At 40.8% G+C, this 17,138-nt stretch overlaps 1 protein-coding gene across 3 annotated transcripts in view; it reads left to right on the top strand.

Moving 5' to 3' along the window:
* The window catches only part of efna3b (ephrin-A3b), a 68,750-nt gene that overhangs the window by 43,506 nt on the left and 8,106 nt on the right, over positions 1-17,138 (top strand). For all 3 annotated transcript variants that reach the window (XM_016673424.1, XM_007556098.2, XM_016673425.1), the window contains exons 3-5: positions 12,160-12,452; positions 14,650-14,715; positions 15,614-15,691. In XM_016673424.1, coding sequence (XP_016528910.1) covers positions 12,160-12,452; positions 14,650-14,715; positions 15,614-15,691 — 437 coding nt within the window. The remainder of the gene's footprint in view (positions 1-12,159; positions 12,453-14,649; positions 14,716-15,613; positions 15,692-17,138) is intronic.

The following is a 17,138-nucleotide window of genomic DNA, read 5'->3' as shown; positions in this document are numbered from 1 at the left end:
ACTGCCAGGTGTGGCACAGCCAGTTTTTAGGTTATGGGTGCAATCACTTTTTAACACAGAGGCCAAGTTGTTTTGTATTTTCTCAGGTTATCTTTGACATTAAGCTCTTATTTTACACAGACAAGAAATATATGGGGGGAACAAATCCTTTTTTCACAGCACAGTGATGACCTGGCTCTAGAACTGACTGAGCGTAATGAAACAAAGCATATATGTGTGTAAGTACAGACTATCTATAGATAGATTCAGGCAGTCGTTCTGTTCTTTTATAAGCTGCACAAATTCAGACTCTGTGCTTTATTTGTAGGCCTTTGCTGACTTTTATTTAGGGGTTGAAAAACTTGTTTGCTCATTCATTAGCCAACAAAGCCTCATGTTTGTGTTGTCGCTTTGGCCTGCATGCTCTCTGGAGTCTCTGTGCAAACACATCAGTATGCTCTCTTTGTCTTTTATGTTCCCCTTTGACAAAGAATAAAAATAGAAACCTCACAATCGGGTATACGCTTGATCATTATTGTTTCCTGGTGAGCAAGCTTTCGTTTTCCTCCGCTCGTTGTTTCACTCCACTGATTCAATTTTTCCTAAACGGGTAATTGAGCTCTCATTGTTTAGATTAGCAATGCGCCTCCATCAGCATGCTTTAATTTCAGGCCTTTGTGACCAAGTATGTTTGAATGGCTTTAATTAATTCTCGATGTCAATGTTCATTAATAGAAACGTCAGAGCTCAATGTCATCTGCCTGTGTGTGTGTGTGTGTGTGTGTGTGTGTAGGTGTGTGTGTGTGTGTGTGTGTGTGTCTGTGTGCCATCACTGTCCATCGTTCTTCCTATAGTAAAGCTAAGAGAAGCTGTTGCTGCTCACAGGTGATAACATTCATTATTCTCTTCACATAACCATCCAATAGCAATGGACATCTCTAATTGTGTGTACACCTGCACAAATGGAATTAGGAAATAAATTTGCTCGATAGAAACATGTTGATTTTACAAAAATCTCACTTTTTTCATGAAAAGATTTTGGGTTATGATAAGGTGATTTGTTTTGTGTGTGTGTGTGTGTGTTTTGCTGAACTGCAATGAAAACACTCGTGTTCGGGCTGTCCTACCTGTTTAATTAAATTATTGGGTCACTTTGTTTTGAGTATTGTTGTAAATTGTAGGAATCACTGAAATATGTCCTGTCTACGATGTTCAAAATGTGCACAATCTTCATACAAGGTGAAAGCCCCGATTTTTACCTTCTGAATACAAAATTGCAGAAGAGGAAGTCACTAAGTAAATGCCTTCTGCTCCTGCTGCACACCTTGTTTGATTGTAGCTTGATCGATTACAGCAGATTCAAGCTTCTCTTTTCTTCTTTCAGAAGCAAATGAATACATATAAAGTATTATATTCAGAAAGAAAAAAAAAACAAATAATATCACAAGAGAAGTCAAGACTATCTCTATGTACTTTTTTCTTCAAAACTATTAGCTGCCTTGTTCTTTTGTACTTGCGTGCGAGGGGTCAGACTACATTACTCAGCAGCTTTCGTAGACTCGCTATCCCTGTGTGTGACAACAAGCTGAACATGTCTTCCTTGTCTTTATTCTTCTGGCAATTACTTTTGCTCTTTGAATCAGCCTAAAAAGTGAGACTTGATGTCTCCCCAAATCATGTTGCAAACCTGAGCAGCTTAGTAACTCTTTCCTCCAGTTTGTCCACAACGCATGAAGCAGGATGCTGCGTCTGCCTCGTCATCTCACTGTGACGAGGCACACACAGTGACTATATGTGCAGTTGATGCCAGTTTCAGTTTTGAGAAAATAACACAGTTATATTTATCACTTTCCTCTAACCTCATGGCATTATTTGCTTGGTATTTTAGTGTTGAGCCTAACCGATCGCAGCATTTGCTTCAATTTTCTTTCTCTCTCTCTCTTTTTGAAAATACAAATATTAAGGAATATTTTTAGAGAAACTCTTTTTTTTTTTTTTTCCAAAAAAGAATATTGTCTTTTCTTCTGACCATATTTCATCTTGTGGACGTCTCCCCTGGAGGACAAGTGAGACATATAAAACTGGTTGTACGGTAAAACAGATTTAGCAACACTTCTTCTCCACCTCACTGCTTTCAGCCTACTCTTTTTGGACCCAGAAGTAATGAAAAAAAAAAAAATTCCCCACCTTAATTTGCTTTAAAACATGTTTTGGCACAGCAATAGCAGATGATTTGTGATAATACAGAATGATAATAAGTAATGCTTAATTGGCCATTAGAGAGAAAGAGGATGTTAAAGTAAAGGGGGGTGTATTTTAGCACAAACCCCTGATGTCCTCCCCACCCTCGTTCTTTCCCCTCTCCTTCTGCTAAAATCGAGGACTTCTTTGGTCGTCATAGAGACTAATGCTGAAAGCCAGCTGAGGTTTTGTCTTGAAAGCCCATTAGGCTGGAGTTAGTTGGCACTCGCCTTGGTTTTGCTTTTCTTTGCTTCCTTTAGAGCAACAAAGGGAAAAAAAAAAAATATGCCATGTGTTTAACTGCACTCTAATTTAGTGTGAGGGTTAAATAAAAGTTGCAGTTTCCTCTGAGCTGTCGTCTTGCCTAAAGTGTCCCCCAGGTTTCTCCTAATATATCGGAAAACTTGACCGCAGACGGCTGCACAGTTGGCCACGGCACTAACAAGCAGATCGTGGTGTTAAATATATTCACTGGCCACAATATTAGGTACACTTTACCTGTGCGATTTTTTTTTTAGCTTTTTTTTTTAATCTCCTTTAGATTTTATGTATTTATGTTTAAACGTATGAGATGGAAGGCAGATGCATTGCTTGAACCTTGAGCAATAAAGCAAATGCTAATGCCAAGAGGCGCAAATAATGAGCTCAACTGCAATTGGTTATTTTTAACCACTATTCTCTCATTTCTTGCAATCCAATAAACAAAAGTATTTTTTTTTCCACATATTGGATTACAACTGAAAAAAAATATATATATAACAAATATAATATTAAATCCAATGAGCACTTTGAGTTTTGTGAACCCTGCATTTCGTTTTTTAATTGTAAGTATGAGGTTAGACCAGATTTGAGTTTATGTAAATGTACAGGTCTGACTCACAGGTATGACTCAACGCATCCTAGAGTCATGTCCAAATGAGGTTTCCGTGTTGCCTTAGACCTGAAATGAAATCTATCTCGGTGGGAAATGGAAACCTGTGCGGTCTTCTCCTGCTGTAGTCCGTCTGCTTCGAGGCTCGAAGCAGAGAATATCATCTCTGCTGTCGGAGAGATGATGTTCTTCCCGTTTTTGTTGTAACTGTTACTTGAATTATTTTCTGTTTCGGATGAAAAGGAGAGACAGACAGATAGGTAGACGGATGTAATTGATTTGCTGTTTGGGTTAGCAAGGAATTGAACAGGTGTTCCTAATAAAGTGGCATGTGAGTGGGGTTTAGAAGCGCTTATGTTTTATGAGGCAGACTCCTCCCACCCAAGCTGCAGTTCAAGTGGGTTAAAACAAGTGCATGCGGAAAAAGAGGTATTTGCAAATTCCCCATGACCCAGGTCTGCTTGATGGATGGCGCCTCGTCCCTCCGCCTGGCGAGCCGCGCTCCTTAGCCCAGATCCCTCAGTGAAACGGCTCAGCAGAGGGATCCGAGTAATAAAGCTGCTGTTGTAGTGACTACGGGCTCATCCCTGCGCCGCAGTGGTCTTGATATCCAGGCCTCCAGAAGCCGGCCCAAACACATCAGTCAGCGGGACACGTACTGCCACGTGGTTTTGCCAGGAAGTGAGCCCAAGCGGGCTGGGGGGAGGGATTGCAATGCAGCCGATTGATCAGGTTTCGCAGTACGCTGCCAAGCGATCAATGTGCAGAGCAGAGTACTGATGTTAGTATGTTTTTTTTATTTTTTTTATTTTTATTTATTTATTTTTTCATTTGTGGGCACAAGGGGGGGGTCAGGGCTAGTGTTGTATGTTTGGGACAGTGCATGTAGGAATCAATAGCTGGGTCAGAGGGTAATGTCTCACTGAGAGCTGAGTCTATACAAAGCCATCAGAGAGGATCACCATCAATCATGTAGAAGCTTAGTGAACGTACGCTTTCTTTCTCTTCAGTGCGTTTCTTTACCTCTGATGTCCCGAGCGTCTGAGGGGGATCACTGCTGCTCGTGTAAGAGCTTTGGGAACAGAGACCGAGGGAGATGTAGGGAAGCAGAGGGATACAGGAGCCCACAGACGGCTGATGGGAACAAAGTGGCAGAAGAAGAAGAATGAAAGACGGGTTTGTTTTGCGCATATTAAGTGATCGACACAGTGCCCTGCGAAGGTTTTCATGCCTATTTGAAGTTTTTCCGCATTTTCATACACCACAACTGCAAACCTCTATGTACTCTATTGGGATTTTATGTGACAGACAAACACAAAGCAGTGCATGACTGAAGTGAATGGAAAATAGTGCTTAGTTTCCAGCCTTTTTAAAAACACTACTATGTAAAGTTTGACGAGTATGCTTTAAATAACGCCCCCGTTACTCTGATGTCCCGAATTAAAATACAGTGCAGCCAATTTTCTAATTGGTAAATTTAGTCCACTTGTGTGTACACAAAAGTATGTTGTACAAATATTTGCAACCTTTGTAAATGACGGAAATATCAGGAAATGGAAGCACAAGAAAGTTGAGCTTAGCAAGTGAAAGCAACAGTAGTGCCCATGGTCAGTGACCCCCCTCACTAAAGAAATGGCTCCAGCAGATATTTGGAGAAACACAAGAGATCTTTGTCCAGGAGATAACAAATCGCAGACCAACACAAAATGCAGGTGTTCTTTATTTTCTTTGACCTGATGTACTCTGACATCTCCATTCCCCTTCCTTCATCTTCTGGTCGTGCTTGTGTTCTGGCCTCGCCTTTCTCCATCTGTTTTTCCCTTCATGCTCATTTCCTCCCTGCCAACTATCTGCGCGTGCGAGACCGGGAACCCACAATAAAAGCACATGTGATGGATGCCTGTGCGAGGAGAACATGCTTATTACCGAGCATAATCGTGCTGGACAGTATGCTTGTTGAATGTGGCTCCACTTTGGAGCCGGACAGCTCGATCAAAGGAGCCAATAAAGCGGGCCATGAGGTTTTGAGGGGACGTCTGAAGGAATAAGAGAGGAAGAGAGGAAGAGAGAGGAAGTAGAAAGAGCGATGCAATAGTGTGCAAACGGTAGGGCAAGAGCAGAAAAACGAAGCAAATGTGGGAAAAGGACGGAGAAGAGAAAAAAGATGCCCGTTTAATGGGATCATATGTGAGGGCTCCAATCAAGAATCCCTGTTAGCTCTAATACTTTGATCAATTACCGATGATGAACCAACGCCGCGCGGGGCTAGACTGCTGCATATGCTTGTTAAAGTGCGGGCTTGTGTGTGGAGAAGGGTGCGTGTACTGCTGCGTCAAGACGCGCTCTGGAAACGTATCGATTGTAATGGGGAGGGTTTAGAATCAAGCCGACCATTACACGGCGTCAGACAAACGTATACACGCAAGTTTTTCATCAGCTCCAAATGCTCGCCGTCAGGCAATACCAAACAGAAACAGAGGGAGCGGATGGGGTTTAGGAGAGAAAAGAAGAGAGGAGCAGGATGCAGCGAGGAAGACTCCTGTCTGTGTTTGATGAGAGCCTCATTGATGCTACAAAACTCTGGGAGTCTCCGTTCAGCAGGGGAGCCATTCATTTATACCTACCGCTCCGCTGACTGATTGGAGTCCTCCCGCAACAGTGTTCGCATCTCTGTGCCAAACTGAGATGCGATTAAGATTTTAGGCCCCAGGAGGCAGGGAGGCTTTTAAAAATCCTGATTGGCAATTTTTTGTTACGCTACTGGACAACTTTTAATCTGTCCCAACCTTATGTCCATCCGCGGTGCCTCCTTTGATTTCTATAACCTTGTTTTATCTTGGCATTTATATTTTTATCTTTTTTTTTTTTTTGGTAGTTTGCTGACTGTCAAACAGCTTCAAACACCCACTGCAGCCTAATCAGCCCCCTGTAGTGTTGTACTTTGATGGCCAAGTGCTCAGCAGATAGAAATAGTAAACAGAAAAACTTAGACACGCACATCCTCAGTGTCTGAATATCACCTACTGGGATAAACCCACTAATCGTGCACCGTGGTTGAGCAGCGTTCGCCTCCCCTTCAGCATGGTGTTGGAACGTATCTGCAGAAAGTTGACAACTTTTTAAAAGTGGAATTATGAAATAATGCGTTTCATTTTCAACCAGGCTCTTTACAAATAATTTTTACGATTTTTCATATTGCTACTAAATCAATTGGAAAAGAAAACACATACAGTTGTTCAATACTGCACGTATCTGAAGAACCAAGTAAATATTCAGCAGTACACTCCATTGTTGGCTCTACAAATGCAAAAGAACCTGAAAGAGCTAACTTTCTGGGGAAAGCCTTAGATCATGACTGGCTATTAAAAGCATTTGATCTCTTTTTTTATATTTAAAATGTAGCCAAACTTTGATAATTTACAGCTAAACGAGAAGCAGATAATCTGATTCATACCTTTGTTTCCTGCTGACCAGATTACTGTAATGCACCTTGGACGGGCCTCTCACATAAGCTCAAAGTGGTAATTCAGCTTATTTAGGATTTTGCAACTGGAACCATAACCGAAACCAGAGGGGGAAACTTGTTGATCCATTTTTGGCTCCACTGCCCAGGATCTCTGTGACTTTTAGAGTTGACCTTAAGGTATTTTTCCTTACATTTACAACTCACATCGGCCAAATTAGCTTGTAAACTCTGTATGCAATCAAAGCCACCTAGAACATTGTGATTACCACTGACGAAAAAATAGAAATATGATATTTGCTAACTGTGACCCAACGCTGTGGACCTTACTTGTTGGTATTAAGGAGAACTATCTTTGACTGAAGTGCTGCTATTTCTGCCTACTTTGTTGAAGCGTTTTCTTTCAATCTGTTTGCATTAGTCTTACTTAACTTAAGCTTTAAACAGATCTGATTAAAATAGTTTTTTTTTTAACACAAGTTGTGTTTGTATAAGGTGCTAAATAAATGTAACATACACTTACCAAGATATGACATAATTTGCAAAAGTAATAATACATTGCTCATGATTAATTTATATTGATAACGATCACGATTGCGCCATTATTGTTTTGTCGTGCAGCCCTAATTTCACATATGACATTTTTACAAGTCATATAAGGAAGTTAGGCCCAGGATCACAATGCTAATGCTCAACACAAGTGCCTGCCAGCTGGCTGTTATTTGTTGCAATAAGTCTCATAGCTGCAGATAGTTGTGTTATTTTTCTGTCCTGTTTCTGTTTTCATTCCAGTATTGAAAGCTGCTTTAAAAGGCGTACCTTCTATGTATTTTCTGATTTTCTCTAGGCTTAGGCGGTGCCTCCCATTATAACACGACTCACCTTAATTAAAAAATAAATAAATAAATAAAATCCTTTTATTATTCTGCTGTACCTTTTTGTTTTTAATGCTGTAGGGATTGTGCAGCTTCCTCCAATGCTATCTAAGCCCCAACAGCCCCTTTTTAATGAACAGCAGGAGAAGTAAGGCGGTCCTTGAAGCTCGTGCTACAAAACGGGCTGTTTGCGCTCTCTGTCAAAGTGTTTTATTGATGCACGATACTGCGAGAGGCGAGGCAGATAATAGGCAGGCGGGGGGCAACTCTGTGGCATTATGTTGCCTCTGACTGATTTATATCGGCAACATGCCCTCTGTAAGTCTCCCCCTCACACCCTCACTGATGTGATTTTTACAGTAGTGACATTGATCCGGGCCTTCTTTGATCTTGCTCTGAGCTGTTGCTATCTCTCGCTGCTCCCCAGTGGCCACACTCTGCTGCTTTTTAACCCCAACTACCCCTTGTCTCATCTTATAAGTCCTCCATCTCTCCTGCCGATGCTTCCATCTCTCCATCTCGCTGGAGGATCTGTTTATATATAAGTGTTTGTTGGCTCTTGGAGTCTGCTGCTCAGCTCCTCCGAGGTGTGCTGCTGAAGAGGCGGCTCATTGAACTGGACTCTTATCTGCTCTAACTGGGCTGGTAGCACTTCAAAGAGAGAAAATTAGTGGGGATTTTACAGTAAAAGAGTGAAGAAAATTCACAATTTAACAGAACATAATCAAATACACAGTCGCAGTCAAAGAGCAAGAGGTAAGTAGTAAGTAGCTGCATGGTGCTTGATAAATTCAACAGAAAGTAAAGAATATCCCCATATCTTTGGCAAAATATGTATCTCCATATTTATTTCTATTGAGCTTAGAACATTTACAGGCTAAAAAGTGTCTTTTTTTTATCTTTGATGCATTTTTGAACATGAAAAAATTGAATTCCCACTGTTTGAAGTGCCAGTCACTCATCAGTCATTCGCAACAAAACTGGCCAAATTGATGAGTCCATCACTTTTCATAGAAAATATGGGAACGAAAACTAAAGATATTTCAATCTGGAGAGACTCAAACGGAGAAAGAAGGCGATTAAAAGAGTTTAATGACAAAATGAACATGAAAATAAAAAGTCCTTTGGCGTTCAGGCCCCGGCCGGGGACATCGAGCTGGACTTCGATGAGCTCGATGAACATTCCTGATGCAGCATAGGAATGTAGACCCCCCGGGGCCTGTACTGGTGGCGGCGGTCGGAGGAAGATGAGGCCTGAGAGCCGGGAGCAGAAGGTGGAGATGGGGTGGAGGTGGGTTGATCGCAGCTGGTGAGCAGAGGAGGCTGTGGGTGAAGGTCCTTTTAAACTGGAGCCCAAACGATGATTGGCTGGAGCGAGGCTTGGTCCGTGCCGATAGGTCCGGGTTGCAGAGAGGCGGGCGCTGATTGATGAGGCAGGTGCGACTAGAGTCTTCCAGACTGAACTTCAGTCAAGACTCCATGACTGCAGAAATTGGAACAATGTGACACTAAGAAATAATTTAGAAATGAGTTTTGGTCATGAATAATTATATTTACAATTTTCCCCTGCAGCTTGGAGAAAATTGCAAGAACAGTATGATAGTTTTACCAGACTATTTCAACTACACTGTAAAGAAAAGAAAAGAAAAAAATCTAGTTTACAGTAAAGTATCAGCAGCTTTGGTTGCCAGAATTTTACACTAAAATGTATATGTTAAATTTTACTGTATAAAATTTTCCGTATACGAAAACGCACCAACTATTGCTCGACTCTCACTTGTTTCTCAGCAAAAACCTTCAGGTTATAGTTTGTATCTTCTTATAGAAAAAAAAAAACAACAAAACAAAACAAGTAATTTGGGTAAAGTTGTACAGATTAAATGCAATAAGGCATTGCCTGCTTTTTTATTTTATTTCAGCAGATAGAAATAGTAAACAGAAAAACCTAGACACGCAAATCCTCAGTGTCTTATTTTTTTTTTTTAATTAAGGTGAGTCGTGTTATAATGGGAGGCACTGCCTAACCCTACTCTCAGTCATTACAAAGTCCCTTTTTACATGCATGGGAAGCAATTTGTTTAAACATCCTTATGCTTAATAATAGTAGCAGATGTATTTCCCTGTGCAGATAAGATTACAGGTTTGATATCTGAAATGATTGTCTGAATACATTTTTCACGCGGCTCCTCCGTCCTGCCATATTCCCTGTTATCTAATCTTGCTATTAAATTGGCCACATCTTATTTTCCGACTACCCTTGACATAAAACTACTTTCGCTTTATGCTGTTCAAGCACTCTGATGAGAGTTTAACATGAAATTTCATCGGGCACTTATTTCTTTCCACGTGCGTATGCACTTAAATATCCCCCTTAGATCCCACTGCATAAAATACAGTGTTTGTTTTGTGCATTGTGCAACATCGCATGTACAGTGGGAATCTTACAGCCAGCTTTTATCTTTTGAAAGTCATTTACTTTCAGATTGCTCCAGGATGATGCCCCCAGATTTCCACCTCCCCCCATTATCCCTTCATCTCAGTAAACTTGCTTTTGTTTGGGAGCGTGAAACACTCCAACCGCATCTTTTTAAGTCTCTTACGTTTCTGCTCTCGGAGTTCTTTCTCTTAATTTGCATTTGCACCTCCCTCGTGGAGCGAAACTCACTCTTGCTCTTTATCTTTTTTTTTTGTTTTGTTTTGTTTTGTTTTTTTGTCCTGATTTATGTCTCCAGGAAACATGAAAGAAATTAGTTGTTCTTCTAATGTTATATTTAAAAAGTAAAAAGTGTTAGTAAATGACATAACGAGGGAACGTGAAGGAAGGTGAGTGGAGAGCAGAAGGTGGGTTTTTAGCTGTCTTTGTTACTAAAAGAAAGACATGAAAAAAAAACACAAAAAAAAACAAGAACTTTGAGAGAAAAGATAAATCCAGGAAGGGTTTTTAAAGTGAGCTGAGAAACACAGCAGCAAGAGAGAGAAAGGGAGAGACAGAGACACTGGGAACAGAGGTTCGATCTTCATTTAATAATTGAATAATAATCTCCCTGGAGACGTGACCTAGAACTGGCAAACAGGGAGAGAGGCTAAAGATTACACTCTGCTGCCCCCTTGTGACTTTATCCTGTCACTGATCTAACTTTTGAGTGAGCGAGTGTGCACAGATGATCATCGATGTGTGTATGATTTACAACTGCAAACGGTCTGTGTCACACAGATATGGGCCTGTGTATGTGTGATGGGGAGGGAAAGGAAGAGGCCTTTGGGTGACAGGAAGGAATCTATTTTACTTTGTCTCACGCACACACACGCACACACACACGCACACAGCTTCACAATCAGACCTTATCTTTCTGTCAAGCGGAGCCTTTTTTAGGGTTGACGCTGATATATGAGCTGGGAGGACGGAGAGGAACGTTGCCAGGACTTTGACGGCTGATGCGAGCGCAGCATATGCGCTCCGGTTGATGTACGAGCGCAGGGGTTAGGGGACAATGCAGCGCTGACACCAGGAGGAGAAGCTTGTGGCCCTGGGCCCTTGAGTCCATCCTGAAGAGGAAGCTCTGCGTTCTTTAAATACAATAGCCCGGCAGGAACCAACGCAAACACACACCTGCTTTGTGTTATTAATATCTGGATGAGGTGAAGGCATTCCTGCAGAAAGAATGCAAACACCACATTCTGATGCATTTGCATCATGTCTTTGTGGTATTTTAGCAGCTGACTACATGGCTAACGTGTGTGTAGCTGAAATTGCTCAAATCTGCTGAGAATTAAAACTTTTGTTACTGGTTTGAAGATTGAAAGACACTACATAAATTAATTTAGTAAAGGGTGAAACTTTTCGCTTTGATTCTCCTTTAAGTGTTCATAGTTTCATCAAAAATGCAGCATAATGTTATATAATGTAATATAACGGTGGGGAAGGGATGTTCAGGGTGATTTACGGTGTTCATTTTTCTGCACACACTTAGAAGTGAGAACGTTTCATGTTGTCATCCGACTAGTTTTCTTTTATAGGTTTGCTGTGTCTCCTTCATGATGGTAAACTATAGTATGATTTCTATGATGATGATTTCTTATCTTTTTCTTTTAATGGTTGCTTACCTTTTAATGGTTGACCTGGTCAGCAGGTTCTCCCACCTCAGCTCTGGGTCTCTTCCAGAGTTACCACATGCCCCTCAGCTGTCTCTTAATTAAAACTATCCTCCGCATGCCTCCATGTTCAAAGTTTAATATCATCCATATGTTATTTAAGCTTCTTCATAACTTTCTCCTTGACCTGTCTTTTGTGTGTTTTTCATTATGCTTTCTGTTCATTAATGTTCTCTAACAAACCTCTGAGTCCCTCAAATCCTTTAAAAGTTGTTTGCAATACTGGTTTATCGCATAAAACCTGACAATATGTAAATATTTTTTAAGATTGTGAATGGTCTAATTTATCATGTTGTTTGATTGCATTAGTACCTATTAGTTTGTAATTTAAAAGAATGGAACGGACTCGTCGAACATCCTGACTGATTAGTTTAACCAAAATAATTTGAAAAAAAAGGTTACACCTACATAAACTGTGGAATAATTAATGTAAATTGACATCATAATTTTATGCAAATTGTAATTAGGTAATTTTTACACAATATAGTAATTTTATGTAAATTGACATAGCTTAATGCCAATGCAGATACTTAATGTAGAATTCCATACACAGCGTTGTGTTTTTCCTGTTTGCACAGTCTCCGCAGAGAGGGTTACACGATGCAGGTGAACGTCAACGACTACCTGGACATCTACTGCCCTCATTACAACGACACCCAGCGCATGGTGGGCACCGGAGAGCAGTACGTCCTCTACATGGTCAGCTACCGTGGCTACAGGAACTGCGACCCTCAGCTTGGCTTCAAGAGGTGGGAGTGCAACCGGCCCCACGCCCCCCACGCACCCATCAAGTTCTCGGAGAAGTTCCAGCGCTACAGCGCCTTCTCGCTGGGCTACGAGTTCCACGTCGGCCAGGAGTACTACTACATCTGTGAGTGGAGTTGAACTAGCAACCTGCACCGAGAAGTATGTCAGTATAACTGATGTCCTTGGGGTGTTAAAGGAGTGAAAAAAAAAATGTATGAATCGCTGAAGATTTGAAGAGGAAACTGTAAATTGAGAGGAAGCAGTTGACAAACTCTTGGTTTTAAGGTTCTGTTCCGTGTTCCCTGATTGGAAAAAATATATATATATATTTATATCTGAATTTTAATACATGACCAGATGATTACTGTTTACTAGAATTGACTAGAATTATCTGAATTATATTGTTGCATTACTATCTCACTTAAATGCTCTCAAAATCATAATCTGGCTGAGAAACGTGATGTTTCTCACCAAAACCAGCTCCAAAATCCAAAATGGCATCTTGGCATCGTAAGAAAAAGAACCTGATAGATTGAAACAGGTAAAATAAAGATAGGCGTATTTTTCATTGCTCATTGTGGTTAGCTTTGTGACTGAGCACCGCAATTAACAAATCCCTCCGGTTTTCCAGCATTCGGCTGGAGAATGGTTGTCAGATCACACGTAGCTCCCAGATAAGACCTCCGAGCCAAGCAGAACACAGTATCGTTTCAGGATAACAAATTACTGCTTCACATCTAATCACATCACCTTGCAGTCAAGCAGCCTCATTCATTTTGTTGACTGCTCATCAAATTAACTGGCTGCACCTTGTGCCGAAATGACACCGCGTGAGTAATGAACTTTTGGGTCTCGTCAGCAAACAGTTCGACAACAAATGTCATAAACAAACTCCTATAATCAGCGCGGTGCCCGTTCAGCCCACGATGCTTAATGGAAGATGTCTCCAGAACGTTCTGCTCCGCCGCGCAGCAGTGAGAAAGCTGCTCAGCGTTGTCGCAAACGGAAGGATGCCTTGGTCTTTGTTTAGTTTTCCACTGGGTGTTGTTTCCAAAAACTCATAACGGACTTAAAATGATCCGATGAAAGTACTTTTTTTTTTTTTTTTTTTTGCATTTTTGAATGAGTTATTTGGTTAAATTATCCAAATAAAAAATGTCTAAGCTTTAAGAGAGTATTTGACCTATTTTTTAAATTCTAAAAGAGACGTTTAGAACCTGTTTTATAGATAACTGTAACAGCAGGCAGTGCTGGTAAAGTGCAGGTGCCTGGATGATATTAATGGGTCTGTAAGTGTCCCTGTAAGCACTGACACCTGTCAGCCTGGCATTAAACAGAAACCAAATGAGCCGAATAGATTTAATTTACAATTATTGTCATTCATGCTCGAATTTTCACATGAAGAAACTGTAAAATAATTTACTTTTCCTATTCTCTTTTTAATTACATATCTATATTTTATTCCTTATTGTAGACCAACAAAGTTATTTTGATGGTTTTATTGAGTACAAACATATTTCTTAGACGGAGGTGGTTCTTGCGTCAATGGTTTCCTGGGCAACCGCTCCTTCGTCCTCATCCCAGCCAATCAAAATCTAGGAAATCCTCTAAATTCTGTATCAGAACAAAATGTGCCTGGGTCCCATAACGTTCCTTTTCTCTGCAGCAAGAACCAACACCCTGGTAATCTCAAATGCATAAAAACTACATAAAACTTGTTTAAAGAAGCAACTAAAAGTTTTTTGTTTTTTTTTATCTGCTGCTGAAGGTTTCAGTAGAACTCGATGACCTACTGAGGAGGTAAATTAGCTTTAATTCACTGGAGTTGACCAGACTAATTTTAGCGTACGGCACACTGAAACCTGAAGTGCCATCCAGATTTAGCCTTTTACCCTTTTACTAACTGAGTCACTTCAGGCTCTTTTTGCACGTTGGGTGAAAAAAAAAAAAAAAGAAGATTTTAAAGCCTCAGTTTTTCATTTACTCCTTTTAAGCAATGCATCTTGTTTTAATTTTCAATATTTAATCGATATTCTCGTAACTGTTTTACTGATTGTAGCACATTAAGATTTCTATAAATTTAAAGTGCTGTATACATGAAATTCATTAGTGCAATTATTAAATAGAGCAGCAGTGAAATATGTGGTTTGGTCCCTTGGTATTAAATTATAGTGAAATTTAAACAAAAGGCTACCACATCGTGTTAAAACTCTAGTAAGGGTACGTTTTACTGCACATAACATCTGCAGCTGACAAGAGGAAACCAACCTGCCTCTTGTGTGTTCACCATTTTGATCCGCTGTTTGCTTTACGTTGCGCAGCCACACCCACTCACCACCACGGACGCAGCTGTCTCAGACTACGCGTGTACGTCTGCTGCTCCACAGGTACGCCCCCCGTGTTGTGTCTTTGTTTGTATGCGGTTTGAACTCTGTTGAAACGCTCTGACTTTGCTGCAGATTTTTACCTGTGGGCCGCCATTTACACCTTTTTCAATCTAAAAAAAAAAAACAAACAAAAAAAAACACCGCAGGTTCACACAAGTCCCCTCTCTTTGCTCCTCATTGTCCCCCCTTCTTCCCTTTATCCCCCTCTTCCTCCTCCACAGAGATCAGTTTCTGCTTTAAAGACCCCATCACCTCCGCCTCCTTCCTGTCCTCTTCCCCTCTCTTTCCTGCTCTTTCACCCTTTCTTTGCCGCTCTCTGTCAGAATCCATTAATTGCTCTGTTCGGTCAGTGGGTGGCTATGTATACATACCGTTATGCTCCCCCCCTCTCTCTCTCTCTCGCTCTCCCTCTCTTTCTCCGCTGCCACCTTTCAGTTTCTCCGCCCGCTCACACATGCGCTCACACACACTCGTGCTCGTGTACACACAGTCTTTGATCCCTAGCCTGTCCGGTCCTTTTAACTTCCACAGCCCTGTAGTATTAACCTCTCCTCCCTCCTTCAACTCTGCAACTCCATCCCTTTCTTCTCGCACACTGGCCCTCTTCAGTTTTGATCTGCCGTCCCTCACAGCCCTCTTTCTCTCTTTCCCCATCTCTTTGTTGAGAGCTCTGCTGATGTTACAGCTTGTCAGTCTGGTCTGCTCTGGGCTTTTTTAACCTCTGCACCCTTGTCTTGCCACTCTCTTGCATGTTCCCCCTCAAGATGTCAGAATGGATGTAATTAAAATCCTTTAGGCTGGAACAGTAGTTTAAACCCCAGCTCTCTGGTCAGCTGTGATTTAGTTTCACACAATGTCTTCTGTTTTCTCTCTCCCTCCCTCTCTGTGTCCCTGCAAGCCTCTGATGTGGATGATGAGCCAGAGCCCACAGAACCAGACTACACGCTGAGACCAGGCCTAAAAATCGATGATATTGGTAAGTGTTTAAGAGCATACTAATGAAATTAGGTTAGAGTGTTACATACAGATCTATACTCATTGGCATCAATGCAATTTGATGAAAAGTGTGGATGTAAATTAAATTTGAGTAACATTTGTAGTCTGTAGCATTGTTACGTAAAGGAAGATGGAAAGCATAGGGCGTTCAAAGCATGATAAATGAATAAATGCAATTGAACTAGAGAAAAGCTTATGGTGTGTGCTATTAGTACGTATATAAATATCGAAAATATAAGTACTATTACAGAAAATGGATAATGCTTTTGCACACGAGCCTCCAGGGTTGCCTGGATTACTATTAAATAGGTCACTGGCATGAAACATCTGAGTGGCCGCACACATTTAACGAGGGTGAAATGTGCCATTTTCCAAAATGACATTCATCCCATTTAACTTCACAGCACCAGCTGGCTTGTCAGGGAACTGATCTTGCTAAGCAGCTGCATGAATATTCATTTTACACCTCTTCTGCAGATTTCCAGACTATTTGCAAAGTACACACAGTTTTGTGATTATCACACCTTGAGAATAGTGTTGACAGAAATCATTAGGAAAAAAAAAAAGAAAGCTGATTCAGATCTTATGTGTTCATCTTTGGAATCCTAAAGCACTTTCCCGTTTAACGCAGCTTGGTTTTTAGTCAGTTTTAATTGACGACGATTATAGCAAGCCTATAATTTACGGTAATCGTGTTTCCACATGGACTGTTTCTTGGGAGTAAATCAAAGATTCAAGGACTGCTTTTGTCATTGTATTCCTACGATGTCAATTTGTTGACACTCAAAAAATAAGCCAAAGACAAAACAACAACTATGAATAAGAACTGTGAATAAATGAGCTGCGTGAATGTCAGTTAAGCAACCAAAAACATAATCAATAATGAATTAATCATTAATTAGTCAAATGTTGAACAGTTTCTATAAGTGTGTGAGAAACTCTGGCATCATGGATAATAAGGTTTACCGTTTTTATTATGACAACATCACCTCAACTGAAACCAGCGGGTACACCAAGCCCAGATGTTACCCAACCAGAGAGTACCGAAGTAATGCAGCTTATAAAACATGTTGCTCTGTTGCTGTGTGTGTGTGTCTGTGTGCACATTTGCATTTGTGTAATAAATCAGTTTGTTCTAATAGCCGTCAGGAGAAAACTCCCGACTAGCTGCGGCAAACAGCTCCAGGTCACGCCAGTTTGTTCAAATTCCTCCCCGTCTCCGTTTGTCCTCACATCACTCTTCAATCATGTTTTCCCTCCATCTTTTTTTTTCCCTTCTTATTTGCCCTCTAATTCCCATCTTACATTTTTCCCCTCTGGAGCACATGTAGTGGTGCAGCGAGGAGGAAAGTCACCTTAAATCGGTTTATTCACTTTCTGATGTGTGAAATTGAGTTTTTCCCTTTTAATACGTATATATATATATA

Source organism: Poecilia formosa, unplaced genomic scaffold, assembly GCF_000485575.1.
Source record: "Poecilia formosa unplaced genomic scaffold, Poecilia_formosa-5.1.2 Scaffold77, whole genome shotgun sequence".
Taxonomy (NCBI): domain Eukaryota; kingdom Metazoa; phylum Chordata; class Actinopteri; order Cyprinodontiformes; family Poeciliidae; genus Poecilia; species Poecilia formosa.
Note: the sequence above shows the minus strand (reverse complement) of the source record. Positions and strands in the feature narration are given on the sequence as shown.